The 19,572-nt window shown below is 38.1% G+C and overlaps 1 protein-coding gene across 1 annotated transcript in view; it reads right to left on the bottom strand.

Moving 5' to 3' along the window:
- Window positions 1–19,069: 19,069 nt before the first annotated feature.
- RARS1 (arginyl-tRNA synthetase 1) overlaps window positions 19,070–19,572 on the bottom strand; it is a 27,239-nt gene continuing 26,736 nt past the window's right edge. The window contains exon 15 of the mRNA XM_059417322.1: window positions 19,070–19,285. Within this exon, the coding sequence (XP_059273305.1) occupies window positions 19,176–19,285 (110 nt within the window). The 3' untranslated portion in view covers window positions 19,070–19,175. The remainder of the gene's footprint in view (window positions 19,286–19,572) is intronic.

The following is a 19,572-nucleotide window of genomic DNA, read 5'->3' as shown; positions in this document are numbered from 1 at the left end:
TAATGTTTAGAAAGCTTTGATGGGTGTATTAGTCAGGGTTCTCCAGAGAAACAAAAATTTATTTTCTCAAAGCTCTGGAAGCCGGAAGTGTACACTTAGAATGCCAGCCTGGTCGGTTTCTGGTGAAAGCTCTCTCTTTCTGGTCTGTGGAAGGTTGCCTTCTCACTGTGCCCTCAACTGATGGAGAGAGAGTGAGTGAACTCTCTGGTGTCTCTTCTCAACTGACCTCAACTCTTATTTATTTCCTTATTCTAAACACAGACTTTGAGAGTTAGGGCTTCAACATATGAATTTTGGGGAGACACAATTTAGTCTATAAATAACAACCTACCTTTTCAAAGATCTTCCTTCTAGAAGAAACCTTAGAAATCATGAGTAATTCCTCATGGAAAATGAGATTCAGAAGGGAGCCAGCTTGTCCATACTACAAATCCTCTAATCTACAATCCTTACCAAAAAAATTACCTAAAATCCCCACAAAAATACAGTGGATCTATTTGGGCTTTTATCAGTTTGTTACATTTTACATTTTACAAGCATTGCCTATACTTAAGTCATGGAAACGTTGGCTATTTGGAAATGCAAAGCGTCAAACAACAACAACAAAAAATCAAAAAGTTTTTACCTCAACTGACCCCATGTAATTTCTCCAACTTCAATAAAACTTCTATAACCCAACTGAATATTATTTAACTAATTTCCCAAGACAGTTAATGCTGGCAACTTGAGCTGATATTGGCTAAGAAGGAAGTCAAAGACTGACAGGAAACTTACATCATGACCTAGTGTAAATTCTTTGTAAAAATTAATTGTTCAATGGAGAAAAAAATCAAGGCTGCCAGATGACTCATCATTTGCCCCAATATATTAAGAATGATTTCTCTATGACCCCATTTGTACTATTAGTTTGTTCTGCTTTCTAAGAATTTGATAGCCAGTAGGGAAACCACAATTATAGCCATAAAAATTAAAACAACACATTTAGGATCACCTGGGCATATCAGTCAGTTAAGCATCTGCCTTCGGCTTTGGACATGATCCCAGGGTCCTGGGATTGAGTCCTGCAATGGGTTTCTTGCTCAGCAGGAAACCTGCTTCTCTCTCTGCCTGCTGCTCCCCTTGCTTGTGCTCTCTCTCTCTCTGACAAATGAAAATAAAATTTTAAAAAATATAAAAATCTTAAAGGTTAAAACACAAGTCTGTCAAGGGGCACCTGGATGGCTCAGTCAAGTAAGCTTCTGCTTTGGCTCAGGTCATGATCTCAGGGTCCTGGAATTGAGCTCCACATCAGGCTCCCTGCTCAGTGGGGAGTCTGCTTCCCCCTCTCACTCTCCCTCTGTGCTTCTCTCTCTCTCTCTCAAATAAATAAATAAATAAAATCTTTAAAAAAATAAACAACCCCCCCAAAAAAAACACAGGTCTGTTGAAGTACAATGATTCTGCCTCCACATAGTACTGTAACTGAACTCTTTTATTCTGTTCCCTTGGTCACAGTATGAAATTGTTTTGGCCAGAAATATTCAGGTTCTCCAAACATGCCATTTTTAAAAGCAGCACCTTCAAAATATTCTCTATTTATCTTGGAAAGGCTGAGACTGTTTCACTGAAACACCTGCATTGTCTTCAGTGACTCCGGGACTCAGATTCCTCTGAGTTCCTTGGCTCCCGGGCCCCTGTGCAACTTGGTATGTTATTGAGGGCTCTGTGCCCTGCAAAGAAAGGGCACCCAGTATCCCTCTTAGTCCACCAAATGCAGGGTCATGGGAACAGATGACCTGGAAGCCATAGGGATAGGTGATTCCCCTGGTAAGGTTGCGAAGGTAGGCCTGAAATCTGGATAGACTCGAAGGAAAAGGAAGGAATCTGAAAAGTAGTGAGGAAAAAGAGGAGAGAAAGAGAAAGTGGAGAAGGAAAAACATACACTTCAAAGCAAATGGGCATAGGTCCCAGTCGTGGCTCCTTGAATTGTTAGTTGTGTCTTCAGTGGAAAAATCAGGTGGTTATAAGGATCGTAGAGCCTTATGATAAATGCTCAAATGAATAGTTCTTACCAAAGCTATTAAGGCAGAGCAGGTACAGAGGGGCTTTATGATGTTGGCAGAATTCCTTTGCTGCTAGATATTGGCACATTTTAACTATGCTTGAAATCTCCTAAGCATATAGGTATTTACTAAGCAAAATCATAAGAAAATATTTCTTCCTTTCTTTTCCAATCTCTACTCTTATTTCAGTCTCCTCAATTGGTGCTTCAGTCTTCTTAGATTTTTTCATTCAGTCAGGCAAGCCTGGTGACAGGAAACTCAACATCAGCCTAAAGGAATTGAAAGGATCATTTTTCCAAGAGAAAGGGGAAAGACTCTCGACAAAGGTAAAGACTTAATTTGACCAAGTCTCACTGATTCAACCCTTATTTTAGAGTTCCTCAGAGAAGAAACTCTTTGGGTCGTTAATTTGTCAGGCATTGTACATTATTGCTCTAAATGCTTTTTTAAAAAAGTTTATTTATTTATTTTTAGTAACCTCTATACCCAACATGGGGCTCATGCCCAGGACTCTGAGACCAAGAGTCACACACTCTTCTGACTGAGCACCCCTACACATTATTTTTCTGACATCAATTTCTAAAACATTCTTTTTTTTTTTTTTAAGATTTTATTTATTTATTTGACAGAGAGAAATCACAAGTAGATGGAGAGGCAGGCAGAGAGAGAGGAAGGGAAGCAGGCTCCCTGCTGAGCAGAGAGCCCGATGCGGGACTCGATCCCAGGACCCTGAGATCATGACCTGAGCCGAAGGCAGCGGCTTAACCCACTGAGCCACCCAGGTGCCCCTCTAAAACATTCTTAAGGGAAGAAATGTGCTGTGTTTGTTCCTGGTACTGAGCTAACAGTTTTATCCCTTACAGTCCTCAGAGGAACCTCGGGGAGAAGGTATTATTATCTCCATTGGACAGTTGGGAAAGCTCATAGTTGAAGAGAAGAAATAAGTTTCCTAAGCCAAGGTATATAACTTGTAAGTGGTAAGTAACATTTGATGAATGTCTGCTCAGAGCTATCTCAATTATTATTACTGGTAGTAGTAGTACCAGTTATCATTGTTGAACACTGTGCCTATAGTAACTATATGTATATAATTGTTAGCTCATATATAATACATAATATATAATTCTGCAATTCTGTCTAGGTGGGAAGAGTAAATAAGAATATACACATACACACACATCCTCATTTATCTTTCTCAACTAGACTCTGTGTCCAGAGTCACACAGCTAATAATTGGTAGAACCAGGATTTAAAACCATCCATCCAATCTTACACATTCCACCCTTACCTGCAATGCTATCTGGCCACATCCCCACTGTGTTAGTCTATTTGAATTGCCATAACAAAATGCCACAGCCTGGGGGGCTTAAAAAACAGAAATTTCTTCTCTCATCATTCTCAACACTGAAAAGTGAGATCGAGATCCCAGAAGAGTTGGTTTCTGGTGCAAACTCTATCTTTGCCTTATAGGTGGCTGCCTTCTTATGTGTCTTCATAAGGCCTTTCTTCTGTGCATGTGCAAGGGGGGAGAAAGAGAAATACTTCTGGTGTCTGTCTGTCTCTTCCTCTTATAAGGACATCAGTCCTGTCAAAGTAGAACCCCATTCATGTGACCTCATTTAACCTTAATTACCTCCTTAAAGGTCCTATCTTCAAGTACAATCACATTGAGGGTTAGGCTTCAACATATGAATGGGTGTGGGAGGAAAAGGGAACAAAATTCAGTCCATAAACTCACCATCCTCAGAACCGATAAGCAAGATTAAGGTGAGGAGATATTAAGCAATCAATAAGTGTTTGAACTGTGTAAAAATCCAGTCCATATTTTGTGAATTTCTTCAGAGGAAGGACATGTCCTTCTCGTGTATTTTACAGACTTAGGGTACAGTTTTTAGGCTGATTAAGTTTTCCAGTACTAACCTTGCATTACCAAACCTGTCAAATTCAATGCCCAGCATTGATGAAGGTATAAGGACATTGTTGCTGAGACTGTGACATGGGTACCCTCTCTCTGGAAATCGTTTGTTAATGTGTGCTGAATCCTGTAATATGAGTGTGCCCTTTGACGCAACAATTCCACTTCTTTGCTATTTATTAGGAGATCGTCATGGATATGTGCAAAAATTTAACTCCAGGAATCTTCACTGCAGTATTACCTGAAAAACGTAAGATGAGAAATAAGCACTATGCTCAACAATAAATAATATAAATTAGTCATTTATGTAGTATATACATAAAATTAAAAGGATTTCAGCTAATATTGATGTTTTGTAAGAATATGCAAAGCCATGGAACAATGACCATGACATATTAACTAAAAAAAGACTGGTTAAAATAGGACTCTATTCCATTATAAATGTAAACACGTGCAGATATTCATACACAAAAAAGAATAAATGTAATAGGATTATTGATAACTTATGTTCTTCTTTTCTGGTTCATCCATAGTTTCTAAAATTAGTTTCGTTGCAAGAAAAAAAAAAACATTATTTTTTAAACGTGGGGCTTGAACTCACGACCCTGAGATCAAGAGCAGAGATGAAGATTCAGATGCTTAATCAACTGAGCCACCCAGGCACCCACCCCACAAACATTATTGTTTAAAAGAATAACTATAAAATTACCTCTGAATTGAATTTTAATTAAAACAATTTGAGTATCCATAGAAACAAAGAAAATTTAAGAAGGAAAATAATAAAAACTTTACATTCCAGCTTCAGAAAAATAAGCTGCATTTTTCTGTAATACACTAAGGGAGTGGTCTAGATCAGAAATACGTAAGGTTCATGTAGAATACAATGCTCAGACTCTGCTTTCCTAACCATAAGCCAATATTTATTTTGGGGGAAAAAAAAACACCACTTTTTAAAATTAGGAGTTTCTTGAATAGTTGACTCAAACTCTCTATTGAATGTGCCCTTGATATTCTGCAAATCTTTATACAAATCAAAGCAAGGAAAGTATGCTGGTCTAGAAGCTCCAGAGGTCAAAGTTAGCAAAGAGCCCTTACACAAACCCCATACCCTTTTATTTAAATAAACTATTTTTTAGAGAAGTTTTAGGTTCACAGCAAATTTGAGTACAAAAGACAGAATTCCCATATGATTCCAATCCTACACATGCACGGGCTCCCCCACGATCAACATCCTATGCCAGAGTAGTACATTGTTCCTATCAGTGAACCTACACTGATAAAGAATTATCAACCAAAGTCCATAGTTTATATTGGGGTTTATTCTTGGTGTTATATATTCTATGCGTTTTGTCAGACACAATTTATCTTCCTTAAAGAACTAATTTTATTAAAATTAGTTTCATAATTACAGCTAGTGTTTACTGGGGAGGGTGAAGCAGTGTTGAGAAAGCCAACTGGGACTGAGGGAAGATTGCATCATTGTCACCATTCCTTCTTACCTAGGGGAGGGGGCAAAGGTGGTGATCCCAGCAAAGCAAGGGTTTCCCTGAGGGTGGTCTAACACAGGCTCTACTCCCTCTACACACAGTCTGCAAAATTTATGTGGGATTTCTGGATTCCTCCTGTGTCAGGTGCCAAGAGAGGACACCCAGCCTGGCATTCTTTGTGGCATAGCACCCTCTCAGCTCCACTGAGGTCCCTACTGTGCATCTAAGCTCTATGTTCAGTTAAGACCTGAGAATGGGGCCTGTCCTTCTCTTTCCTTTACAGAACACAGGGACCAATCCTGGATGGCCTTTGTTATGTCCCAAACCTCTTTTCCTTGCCAAACTAAACGACTCAAACTTTCTGAAAATTACGGTAATGCTTGTCTCTGGTTACTGTTTGCTGCCCCCCAGGTTAACTGTATAGACTATGTCCTATATATCTCTTTTCAAGCTGCTAGTCTCCAAAGATGCAAGCTCCTCCTGCTCCGTCCCACTTCACACCACTGTGCTGGAGGCTTTCTACTGCTTTCTAAAGTGAAGAATTCTTGTTCTGATCTATTTTGAAGAAAGTGAGTTGGGAGGAAGCCCTTCAGCCACACCCTAGACCTCAAAATTAGAGGCTTAAACTTTTTCAAGTAATTCAATTCACTATTTTAATATATTTATTCATATCTAATCTGGTTCTGGAAAGCATTTACAGAAGTTTGAAAACATTCCTTCCAATAAGGAGGGGATTGCAGTTAACAAGTCCATCTGGAGCTCTGGGATCTCCAGGTGATGAAGAGCAGATGCCACTGCACCCATTTCAGAAATAAGAAAACTAAGGTTTTGTGAGCTTGGGTCTTTTGTCCAAGGTACACAGTAGAGCTGACAATAGACCAGTTTCTTGGCTCTTGGTCCCTGTTCTGGCCTCTGAGGGGTGTTACCCTGCCTTAGAAATGGACACATCTTTCCCAGGCTCTGCTGGATGGTGACCCAAGCCTGGAGGCTCAGTGGGACTCTGAGTAAAGGCTTCTTGCCCACAGAGCACATGGATAGGCAAGATTAGGTATGGTAGGCTGGTAAATGTCCCTAAAAGATAACAAGTTCTAATTCCTGGAACCTGTAATTTTACCATGTATGAAAAAAGGGGTCTCTGCACATACAGTTAAGGATCTTGAGGTGAGGAAACTGTCCTGAATTATCCAGGTAGGCTCTAAAGGCAGTCACAGGTTACTCCACAAGAGAAAGGCAATGGGAGTTCTCACCAACAGAAGGAAAGATGATATGACGGAGGCAGAGACTGGAATGATGTGGCCACAAGTTAAGAAAAGCTGAAAGCCACCAGAAACTGCAAGGGGCAAGAAATAAATTTCCCCTAGAGCTTCTGGAGGAAGTGTGGCCCTGATAATACCTTGATTTTGTCCCAGTGATACTGATTTTGGACTTCTGTACTCCATAATGATGGAAGAATAAATCTCAATGATGTCAAAGTACCCAGTTAGTGGTAATTTATTACAACAGTGATTGGAAGTGTTATCCATTAGGATATGTTACAATTACAATCACTGTAAAAAAAGGAACGTTTACTCCATAGGGCAGAAACTATGAGCTGGTGACCCAGCAGCATTCCCAATTCCCTTTTTATAAGCACTGCCTGCACATGTACACGTGTATGTGTATATGTGTGTAGGAATTTAAGGGCTGCACAGGTTCACGGAAGATAATATAGTCCAGAGGGACATAACAAAATGACAGAAAATCATGTCACCAGCAAGATACAGTCCTCCTTATTCACGATTCGTATTTGTGAATCTACCATTTTGGTAACATTTATTTGTAACCCCCAAATTGATACTTGATGAGTGAAGATTTTTTGCAATCATTCATGGATATTCACAGAGCAGTGAGAAGTTTGACTGATCCAATGAACACATTCCCAGCTGAATTACAAGGCAGTGTTCCGCCATCTTGTTTCAGCTATTGAACAATTGTCCTTTTTATGCCTACTTAGTGTCACACTTTCACATTTTTTGCTTTTTGTTGGTAATTTCACTGTTTAAAATGGCCTCCAGGCATAGTGCTGAGGTGTTTGTTCCTCAGTGCAAGAAAGTTGTGGTGCGCCTTACAGAAAGAACGGGTATTACATAAGCTTTTTCAAGCATGAGTTATACTGCTGTTGGCTGTGAATTCAATGTTGATGAATCAACTATATTAAATAATGTCTTACAACAGAAACACACATAAAACAAAGTTATGTATTGATCAGTTAATGAAAATGTGACCAGAGGCTCTAGGAAATCTAATCCTGTTATTTTTCAAGGAGTAATGGTTAAGTTTTCATGAATTAAATGCTCACAACAACTTTATAGAACATAACTACCACAAATAATAAGAAATGACTTCATAAAAATTTTACATTGTTATATATCAAATAATAGAACATTAAGATACACAAGGCAAAGTTTGACCAAATTAAAAGGAGAAATAGATGAATCTAAAAGCATAGTGGGGGGCACCTGGGTAGTGGATTAAAGCCTCTGCCTTTGGCTCAGGTCATAGTCCCAGGGTCCTGAGATCGAGCCCCGAATCGGGCTCTCTGCTCATCAGGGAACCTGCTTCCTCCTCTTTCTCTCTGCCTGCCTCTCTGCCTACTTGTGATCTCTGTCTGTCAAATGAATAAATAAAATCTTCAAAAAAATAAATAAATAAAAGCATAGTGGGAAACTTTAACAAACTTCTTTCAGCAACTGATAAAATATCAGATAAAAAAATAATCAGAACATAAAAGACTTTTAAATTGGGACAAAAATCACATAACACAATTCATCAATTTAACCACTTAAAAGCGTGCTATTTGTTGGTTTTTAATATATTCATAATGTTATACAACCATCACCACAACCTCATCCCAAAACATTATCATCTTAAAAAGAAACTCCATGTTTATTAAACAGCCATTTCTAATCCCCCTTTATTTTTAGCTCCTGCAGCCACTAATTCATTGTCTTTATGGATTTACCTATCCTGGACATTTCATTTAAATAGAATCGTACAATTTTGTCTGGCTTCCTTCACTTAGTGTGTTTTCAAGGCTTATCTATGTTGTAGTGTGTATCAGTACTTCACTGCCTTTTGCGGCTAGTACTTCATTGGATGGATTAACAACTTGGCTTATCCCTTCATCAGCGGGTGGGGGTTTGTCTTTTATGAATAATGCAATTAGCATTGCGTACAAATTCTTGAGTGAACATATGTTTTTGATTCTCTTGGGTACACCTAGGACTGTTGTTGCGGGGTCAAACAGCAGCTCTATGCTTGACTATTCAAAAGCTGTTTTTCAGGCTGTTTAACCAGACTGTTTCCCATAGCAGCTGCACATTCCCACCAGCTGTGTATAATGGTTCTAATTTCTCTATATCCTAATACTTCTACCTTTTTATTGCCAAACCAGTGGTTGTAAAATGTTGACACATTATGGTTTTATATTTGCCTAAGGGCTAATGATGTTGAATATCTTTTCAAGTACTTATTGGTCATTATATATCTTCTTGGGAAAATTTTTTATTCAAGTTTTTTGTCCATCTTAAAATTGGGTTGTTTGTATTTTTGTTATTGAGTTCTTTATCCTGTAAGAGAGCATAGGAGATATATATTCTGGACAATACACTAATATTTGATTTGCAAATATTTTGTCCCATTATATTTCCAAAATATTATCTTTTGACTTTGATAGTGTCCCTTTGATGCACAGTGGTTTTTAATTTTGATGATATCCAAATTATTTTTTCTTTTGTGGCTTTTGTGTTTGGTTGTCAGATTTAATAAACAGTTGCTTAATTCTAGGTCATGAAGATTTATACCTATATTTCCTTCCAAGTTTTATACTTTTAGCTCTTACATTTGACATTGAGTCTTTGATTCATTTTGTTAATTTTGGCATATGGTATGAGGTTGGGGTCTAAATTCACTCTTTTGCATGTGGATATCTAGTATTACAGCACCAATTGTTGAGAAGACTACTCTTCACTCAACTGAATAATCTTGGTAAACTTGTTGAAAATCAACTGACAATAGGGATGCCTGGGTGGCTCAGTCAGTTAAGCATCTGTCATCAGCTCAGGTCATGACCTCAGGGCCCTGGGATCGAGTCCTGCATCAGGCTCCTTGCTCAGTGGGGAGCCTGCTTCTCCCTCTCCCCCTGCAGCTCCCCCTGCTTGTGCTTGTTCTGTCAAATTAAAAAAAAAAAACTTAAAAAAAAAAGAGAAGAAAATCAACTGACAATAGATTATGGGTTTATTTCTGGACTCTAACTTCTACTCCATTAATCCAGGTCTATCTTTAATGACAGTTCCATACTTTTTAAAAATTAATTAATTAATCAATTAATTTTAAAAATTTTTAAAAATTTATTTTCAGTGTAACAGTATTCATTGTTTTTGCACCACCCCAGTGCTCCATGCAATCCGTGCCCTCTCCAATACCCACCACCTGGTTCCCCCAACAAGCACCCCCCACCCCTTCAAAACCCTCAGATTGTTTTAGAGTCCATAGTCTCTCATGTTTCACCTCCCCTTCCAATTTCCCTCAACTCCCTTCTCCTCTCCGTCTCCCCTTGTCCTCCATGTTATTTGTTATGCTCCACAAATAAGTGAAACCATATGATAATTGACTCTCTCTGCTTGACTTATTTCACTCAGCATAATCTCTTCCAATCCCGTCCATGTTGCTACAAAAGTTGGGTATTCGTCCTTTCTGATGGAGGCATAATACTCCATAGTGTATATGGACCACATCTTCCTTATCCATTCGTCTGTTGAGGGGCACCTTGGTTCTTTCCACAGTTTGGCGACTGTGGCCATTGCTGCTATAAACATTGGGGTACAGATGGCCCTTCTTTTCACTACATCTGTATTTTTGGGGTAAATACCCAGTAGTGCAATTACAGAGTCATAGGGAAGCTCTATTTTTAATTTCTTGAGGAATCTCCACACTGTTCTCCAAAGTGGCTGCACCAACTTGCACTCCCATCAACAGTGTAAGAGGGTTCCCCTTTCTCTACATCTCCTCCAACATATGTTGTTTCCTGTCTTGCTAATTTTGGCCATTCTAAGTGGTGTAAGGTGGTATCTCAATGTGATTTTAATTTGAATCTCCCTGATGGCTAGTGATGATGAACATTTTTTCATGTGTCTGATAGCCATTTGTATGTCTTCATTGGAGAAGTGTCTGTTCATATCTTCTGCCCATTTTTTGATATGATTGTCTGTTTTGTGTGTGTTGAGTTTGAGGAGTTCTTTATAGATCCTGGATATCAACCTTTCGTCTGTACTGTCATTTGCAAATATTTTCTCCCATTCCGTGGGTTGCCTCTTTGTTTTGTTGACTGTTTCCTTTGCTGTGCAAAAGCTTTTGATTTTGATGAAGTCCCAACAGGACCCATCCATATGTTGTCTACAAGAGACCCATTTTGGACCTAAAGATACACCCAGACTGAAAGTGAAAGGATGGAGAAGCATCTTGCATGCCAATGGGCCTCAAAAGAAGGCCGGGGTAGCGATACTCATATCAGATAAATTAGATTTTTTTTAAGACTTTTTTTTTTTTTTTTTTTTAGAGAGAGATCACAAGTAGGCACAGAGGCAGGCAGAGAGAGAGGGGAAAGCAGGCTCCCCGCTGAGCAGAGAGCCCAATGCGGGGCTTGATCCCAGGACCCTGAGATCATGACCTGAGCCAAAGGCAGAGGCTTAAACCACTGAGCCACCCAGGCATCCCGATAAATTAGATTTTAAACTAAAGACTGTAGTCAGAGATACAGAAGGACACTACATCATTCTTAAAGGGACTATCCACCAAGATGATCTAACAATTGTAAATATCTATGCCCCCAATATGGGAGCAGCCAATTACATAAGAAAACTGTTAATCAAGATAAAGAGTCATATTGATATGAATACATTAATAGTAGGAGATCTTAACATGCCTCTCTCAGAAATAGATCATCGAAGCAGAAAATCAATAAAGAAATAAGAGCATTGAATGACACATTGGACCAGATGGACCTCATATATATATATATATACAGAACATTCCACCCTAAAACAACAGAATACTCATTCTTCCTAAGTGCACATGGAACCTTCTCAAGAATAGACCACATACTGGGTCACAAATCAGGACTCAATACCAAAAGACTGAGATTATTCCTGGCACATTCTCAGATCACAATGCTTTGAAACTGGAGCTCAAACACAAGGAAAAGTTCAGAAGGAACTCAAACACTTGGAAGCTAAAGACCACCTTGCTTAAGAATCCTTGGATCAGCCAGGAGATCAAAGAAGAACTGAAGCAATTCATGAAAACCAATGAGAATGAAGACACTTCAGTCCAAAACCTATGGGATACAACAAAGGCAGTCCTAAGGGGGAAATACATAGCCATACAAGCCTCCCTCAAAAAAATTGAAAAATCCAGAACACACCAGCTGTCTCTGCACCTTAAAGAACTGGAGAATCAACAACAAATCAAACCAACTCCGCACATAAGAAGGGAAATAATCAAGATTAGAGCTGAGATCAGTGAGGTAGAAACCAGAGATACAGTAGAATGTATCAATGAAACTAGAAGCTTGTTTTTTGAAAGAATCAATAAGATCGATAAACCATTGGCCACACTAATCCAAAAGAAAAGAGAGAAAGCCCAAATTAATAAAATTATGAATGAAAAGGGAGAGATCACAACTAACACCAAGGAAGTAGAAACAATCATCAGAAGTTATTATCAACAGTTATATGCCAATAAGCTAAGCAACCTAGATGAAATGGATGCATTCCTGGAAAACTATAAACTCCCAAAATTGAACCAGGAAAAAATTGACAACCTGAATAGACCAATATCTAGTAACAAGATTGAAGCAGTGATCAAAAACCTTCCAAAAAACAAGAGCCCAGGACCTGATGGATTCCCTGGGGAATTCTATCAAACTTTCAAAGAAGAAATAACACCTATTCTCCTGAAGCTTTTTCAAAAAATTGAAGCAGAAGGAAAATTTCCAGACTCTTTCTATGAAGCCAGCATTACCTTGATCCCCAATCCAGGCAAAGACCCTACCAAAAGGGAGAATTTCAGACCAATATCACTGATGAATATGGATGCTAAGATTCTCAACAAGATCCTAGCCAACAGGATCCAACAGCACATTAAAAAGATTATCCACCATGACCAGGTGGAATTCATTCCTAGGCTACAAGGATGGTTCAACATTCGCAAATTAATCAATGTGATAGAACAAATTAATAAGAGGAGAAGAACCACATGGTCCTCTCAATTGATGCAGAAAAAGCATTTGACAAAATCCAGCATCCACTCCTGACTAAAACACTTCAAAGTATAGGGATAGAGGGAACATTCCTGAACTTCATAAAATCTATCTATGAAAGACCCACAGCAAATTTCATCCTCAATGGGAAAAGGCTTGCAGCTTTCCATACTGTTTTGACTACTATCACTTTGAATTGTTTTGGAATTGGGAATTTTTAATTTTCTCATTTTGTTCTTTCTTTTCAAGATTTTTCTCTAATTGGGGTCTCCTGCAATTCCATATAAATTTTAGAATCAGTTTGTCAAGTTCTCCAGTCACCTGGGATTCTACTGAAAAGTTTAGGTAGAATCTGTAGTTTAATGTGGGGAGTATTTCCATTTAACAACATTAAGTCTTCCAGTCCATGAACACGGAATGTCATTCCATCATTTAGGTTTTCTTTAATTTCTTTCAACATGGTTCTGTAGTTTTTAGGGCACAAATCTTACACTCCCTTGGCTAAACGTATTTGTAAGTATTTTATTCCTTTTGATGTCATTATAAATGGAACTATTTTCTTAATTTCATTTTGTATTGTTCATTCCAAGTATGTAGAAATGCAAGTAGTATTTTTTAAATTACACCTGAAGTTGTGGCAGCCATCTTGCTATCCACTTGAGACTGAAGTCAGTGCTAAGAGATGGCAGAGAAGAGATAGGGAAACAACTAGGGCTCTAGATGATACCACAGAGTTAATGAGTCAACTCAGTTTGCAATCTCTACAAGTGGACTTTGTTTCCTCATTACTTAAGCCAGTTTGTTTCTTCAAGAAAAAAAACTTGATGTGGAAAACACTGCTGACCATCTGCCCAGTATTTCCCCCTTTATTTATTACTATGAGATATTATGAGAGAATCTCATGAGAGGTCCAATCCTCTCCTCCCCTGAGAGAGGGAAGGGCAATATGCCCAGCTGAAAACTGCTTTCTCTTCAGATCTTTTCAGCTAGGAATGGCCATATGACCCATGCAGTAATTCCAGCAATTGAGAGACAAACATTTCAGAGTGGGGACACATAAAAAATCTTTTTAATGTGAATAGGTTTTTTCCCCCACCTTCTAAACTCTGTCATATTGGGGGTTATAGATAATACTTGCTTAATTACAGAGTACATGTAGGTATAAATTGTATATAACTTCCAGAATTTGAAGTATGGCCTTGTTGCCACCATTTAGTTTCAGAATGTATACAGTTTACATAATTTGAGGTTGTTTTTCTTGAGTTTTGTTTTTGGTCACAAATTACTAGATAATAGTAAACCAGTCGCTGGTGTTGTTAAGTAATGCACCATATTTATTTTCTATTTGCCTTTGACTCCCTTCACCCATATCTCCCACCCTCCACCGTATCTCTGGCAACCACCAATCTGTTCCCCATGAGAGTTTTTTCATTTTTTAAAAATTCCACATGTAAGGGAGATCATATGGTATTTTTTGTCTTTCTCTGACTTAACTTAGCATAATGCCCCTGAGATACCTCCTGGTTGTTGAAAATGGCAAGATTTCATTCCTTATAATTGAATTAATGTAACAATTTAGTATCAATAGCATACAAAATCTTTGCTATGTCTGCTCTTGTTGTTTTTGTCACAAATTACATCTTGATGCCCATAAACACAGATTTACAGTTACTGTTTTATGCAGCTATCTTTTAAATAAGGAAAAAATTACCAAAAAATACATTAATTCTGCCTTTTATGCTTATCTATATAGTTACCTTTACTGGCATTCTTTATTTGTGTGGATTTGCAATATTATCTAGTGTCCTTTTATTTTAGTGTTTAGCATTTCTTGTAGGGAAGGTCTCCTTGTGACAAACTTTCAATTTCTGTTCATTAAGAATGTCGGTTTTGTCTTCATGGGGGGGCTATTTATAGAAAATTTTAATTTCATTATGGTTAACATAGTATTAGTTTCAGGTGTACAATAGTGATTCAACAATTCCATACATTACACAGTGCTCATCATAACAAGAGCACTCCTTAACCCTATCACCTATTTCACCCATTCCCCGCCCCCTTTGGTAACTAACCATCAGTTTGTTCTCTATAGTTGAGTTGTTTCTTGGTTTGTGTTTTCCTTTTCCCTTGTATGTTTTGTTTTCTTAAATTCCACGTAAGTGAAATCATACGGTATTTCTCTTTCTCTGACTTATTCTGCTTAACATTATATTCTCTAGGTCCATCCATGTTGTTGTAAATGGCAAGATTTCATTTGTTATGGCTAAATAATATTCCACTGTGTATCTTCATTTTTGAAGTAGTTTTTCCAGACATTGAAGTCATAGTTAACAGGTTTTTTTCCTTTCACCTCTCTGAATATACCATTCCATTGTCTTCTGGTCCCCATGGATTCTATGGAGAAATTAGCTCTTATCCTGATAATCAATTGCACATGATGAGTAGTTTCTTTTGTTTTCAAAATTCTCTTTGTCTTTCAACAGTTTGATCATGTGTCTAAGAATGGATCTGAATTTATTGAGCTTCTTAGAGTTCATCAAGCTTCTTGTATGTGTAGATTTGTGTTTTTCATCAAATCTAGGAAGCTTTTGGGGATGCCTGGGTGGCTTAGTTGGTTAAGCATCTGCCTTTGGCTCAGGTAGTGATCCTTGGATTGATTCTCATGGTGGGCTCTTTGCTTGGCAGGCAACCTGCTCCCTCTGTCTGCCACTCCCCCTGCTTGTGTGCTCTCTCACAAATAAAATCTTTTTAAAAAATTTAGGAAGTTTTCAGCTATTATTTCTTGAACTTCTTTCTGCCTCTTTCTCTCCTCTGGGACTCCTATTATACACATGCTGATGTTTTTGATGATGTCCTACACATCTCTTACGCTCTGATCCCTCTTAAAAAAAAAAAAAAGTTACTTAGACTGGATAATTTCAGTTGGTTTATCTTCAGGTTCACTAGTTCTTCCTTCTATCTATTCAACTTTCCATTGGGCCCCTCTAGTGAATCTCTTTCCAGTTATGCTTTTCAGCTCCATAATTCTACTTGACTTCTTATTCCTATCTCTTCATTCCTAGTCTCTTTTTGGAGAGATATTCTTATGGTTTCCTTTAACTCCTTAAATATATTTCAGGGGTGCCTGGGTGGCTCAGGGGGCTAAGCCTCTGCCTTCGGCTCAGGTCATGATCTCAGGGTCCTGAGATCAAGCCCCACACTGGGCTCTCTGCTCAGCGGGGAGTCTGCTTCCCCCACCTGCCCACTCTGCCTGCCTGTCTACTTGTGACCTATGTCAAATAAATATAAATATGTATAAATATTTATATATTTATATATAAATATATATAAGTATTTTATATATATATTTCAAATAGCTAATTAAGTCATTGTCCTGCATGTCCAATGTCAGGGTTTCCTGGGGAATAATTTCTATTATTTCCTTAGCTATGAGCCGTATTTTGTTTCTTTACATGCTCCTGTAACATTTTGGTTGTTGACTACTGGACATTTTAAATATTTGAATGTGGCAACTCTGTATAAATAAATCAGGTACTATCCTCCCCACCCCAGGGTTTGTTAGTGATGTTTGTTGTCATTGTTAACTTTTCCCCACTAATTGCTCTGTGCATGCTGGTACAACTTTCAACACTCAACCAGGAAGGTCATAATTCTGCCTCAGTATTTACTTCTTGCTTGCAGAGCCTTAAAAATCAGCTGGAGGTGGACCTTTTAAAGTTTTTGTTGAGTAGGTGCACAATCCTGGATATGAGCATGGCTTTCTAGATACCCAGTAGTATGTCAGCACTTTTCTAAGTCCTTATTCATCAAAGCAGTCTCATTCCCCAGCCTCTTCCCAGGATCTTTGGTTATTCTATACCACCCCCCAAAATGTTATTCATTCCCCAGTCAGCAACAACTAATACATTTGCCCGTGAGTGTTTTTGATAAATGCCTCCTAGATAACTATTTCCGTACTGGAGAATTATGAGTTAGGCAAGACAAAGGCAAATCCTTTGAAATTGTTCTCCAAGAAGCCACCAGATGGTTCAAAAGAAACAAGCACAATTTTTTTGCAAGTCAGTTCCATTATACTCACTGTGGTACTGGTATGCTCACAGGGGATGTGGCTGTTATCTTCAAGGCCACTGCTAAGCTAAGGAGAGGGGGAATGAGACCAGGCGAAATTAAAATGCCACAAAGCTATCTGCTCTTACCAAGATTCAGCTGTTTCTTCTTGATTACATTGCCCTGGTCTGTAAACTTTTAGTTAGTTTCCAGTTCTGAAAAAGTTGACTATAACAATTTTTGCCAGCTTTTCATTCCTTTTATGGAATGCACACTTAAGAAGTTCCTCAATCCATTTTTGCAAACGTCAGGATATAAAAGATTTAAAGAACTATACAGGATAGTGTATCCAATAAACTGCAGACATCATATTCAGGTATATGCGGTGCACTTGTAAAAACTGAACAACTCCTAGGTTATAAAGCAAGCCTCAACAAATTTCAAATAATTGAAATAATGCATTTTGGAATAGAAATGTGTTTTCCAACAATGATGGGATTAAAATAGAACTCAATGACAAAAAGACAATTAGAACCTAGCAGCCAGTCAGTTACTAAAGGATGGCTATAGAGACCATGACAACATGGTTTTCTGGGGCTCTGGTCATATGCATGTCAGATCATCAGATGTCAGGGTTGAAATGCAGGAACATTAGACAGGTTCTAGTCTGATACCTCCCCGCCCCCTTCACTTTCCTAGGAGACAGAAAACCAAAACAAGGTCACACACAGAACTGTTGGCTAAGAAATAGTTCTGTATACCAGGACTTTCAACACATTGCTCTGACAGAGAGCTGCCTCAAACCTTCCTTCATCCAGAGGTCTGGACTACCAATATTCACTTTCTCCCTCCAAAATCTCATACCCTCACTGGGAATTCTTTGTTTCCTGACAGTCTTCCCATTTTCTCCCAAAGACTAGCACCTTAAGCATAGGCTAATTAGAACTCTATTATTTCCTAAGAACAACTTTCTGTTATTACCTATTACCTGATATTTATAATTTCTGATAAGACAATGTTTTAAAGATTAAATAAGCACAAAGTTACTTTATCAGGAAGCAGAAGACTGACTTGTCAGTATACGAACTAATTATGACCTTTGGTTAATTTAACATGCACCTCAGTCTTCCATTAGTTCCTCCTATATCTCACTGAATCCTGTTTTTCACCCATAAAACTCCTGGATCTCCTGACCAGTGGACTCAGTAGTAGATTCTCTCTTTGCAGTTACCAGGCTAAAAGGATAATTGTTTAGCTTCAATGTTTGCTATAGAGTAATGATATTGTGTGAACATTTCAACCTTTTATATACCCATTTGTTTCTCAATTGTAGCTACTGTTTTAATTCATTAATATGATCTCTTAGGTTCCTTTGGGCTTGGAGATGCTTAAAAACAGCATGGTACAACACAGCTCATGTTCATTTAAGCATTTGTTTCCCAAGTATTGTTCTTTACATGAACTCTAATCTTATCTTTATATTGGCAAATTACATTAACTATTAACCCAACAATCACCCCCTTCCCCGACCACCTTCATTGTCACCAGAAATCTTTACCTAGTCTTTCTGTAACTCCAGTTTCTTGGAGTGAAAAAACTCAACGTGCCTAGGAGATGAATCTTGACTGATCTAAGCTAATAATGGCAATTCTGTGTTTTGTTTATTCAAGTTTTTCCAGCTTCCCTTGCAACTAAACTGGTACATGACCAATGACATGTGAAGAGTTAATCTATAGCTTCAGAAAGCTTCTGTAGCTTTCTGAAAAAGTTCCAGTCTGTTAATTTTCTTGACCTTCCCCTGAATCCAGGTTTGTTATATTCCCAATGCATCTTTTGCTAAAAAAGAAAGAGGTTAAATTGAGGAGTCAGACACACATAGATATGAATTTTGGTCTTCTATATGAGTACTCTAGGGCAAAATACTTACCTCTGCGAAGCCTCGGTTTTGTCACTTGCCAAACAGGGGTGAGTGTAACAAAAGAATAATGGTATGAGGACTATATGGGACAATGAAGACATGTGAAATTCCTGGGTCTATAGCAGAGCTCCATAAATGGCACTCCTTATCAAATTAAAATGAACAAGAAAACATCCAACACAGCCTACCCAATAAAAACTCTCACTGAAGTATACAATAAACCTTACTCCATGACCCCACTACATAATTTTTGCTTAAATGGTCAGCAGAAATTAGCATATTAGTGAAAGTAATGTTTTTCTTTCCAGAGGCCTGGTTGTTAGAAGAATAAACAAAACAAAACAAAAAAACACATTACATAGATCGCTGACAAATTTCCTTTACTTATTTTTGTATCTGCATGATTGTAAAAAAGCAAATAGTGTTAAATGGCTATTTTTGGTAAAAACACACAGTGTTCAAAGAAGGATTACATTCTTTGGACAGGTTTTATTCCCAGGATATCAAACGCCTTGGCCATAACAGCAGCTACCGCTTCACAAAGCAGCATACGCCACATGTTTACCTTCAACACTTGTCCTGAGAAAATAAAAGAAGAACGGGATTAATGTGTCTTTTAAAAAATCATTACTGAAGAGTCTTTGTTACTTCTGTATTTTACTGAAAGATGAACAGCCTACTCCATCATGTTTTAGAGCTTTAACTAGAATTACCTCCATATTAAAAAATACAGATAGATAGGTGGCACCTTGGTCTTTTTTTTTTTTTTTTAAAGATTTTATTTATTTATGAGAGAGAGCGAGAACGAGCACAGGCAGACAGAGTGGAAGGCAAAGTCAGAGGGAGAAGCAGGCTCCTTGCTCCGC

Source organism: Mustela nigripes, chromosome 12 (assembly GCF_022355385.1).
Source record: "Mustela nigripes isolate SB6536 chromosome 12, MUSNIG.SB6536, whole genome shotgun sequence".
NCBI lineage: Eukaryota > Metazoa > Chordata > Mammalia > Carnivora > Mustelidae > Mustela > Mustela nigripes.
Note: the sequence above shows the minus strand (reverse complement) of the source record. Positions and strands in the feature narration are given on the sequence as shown.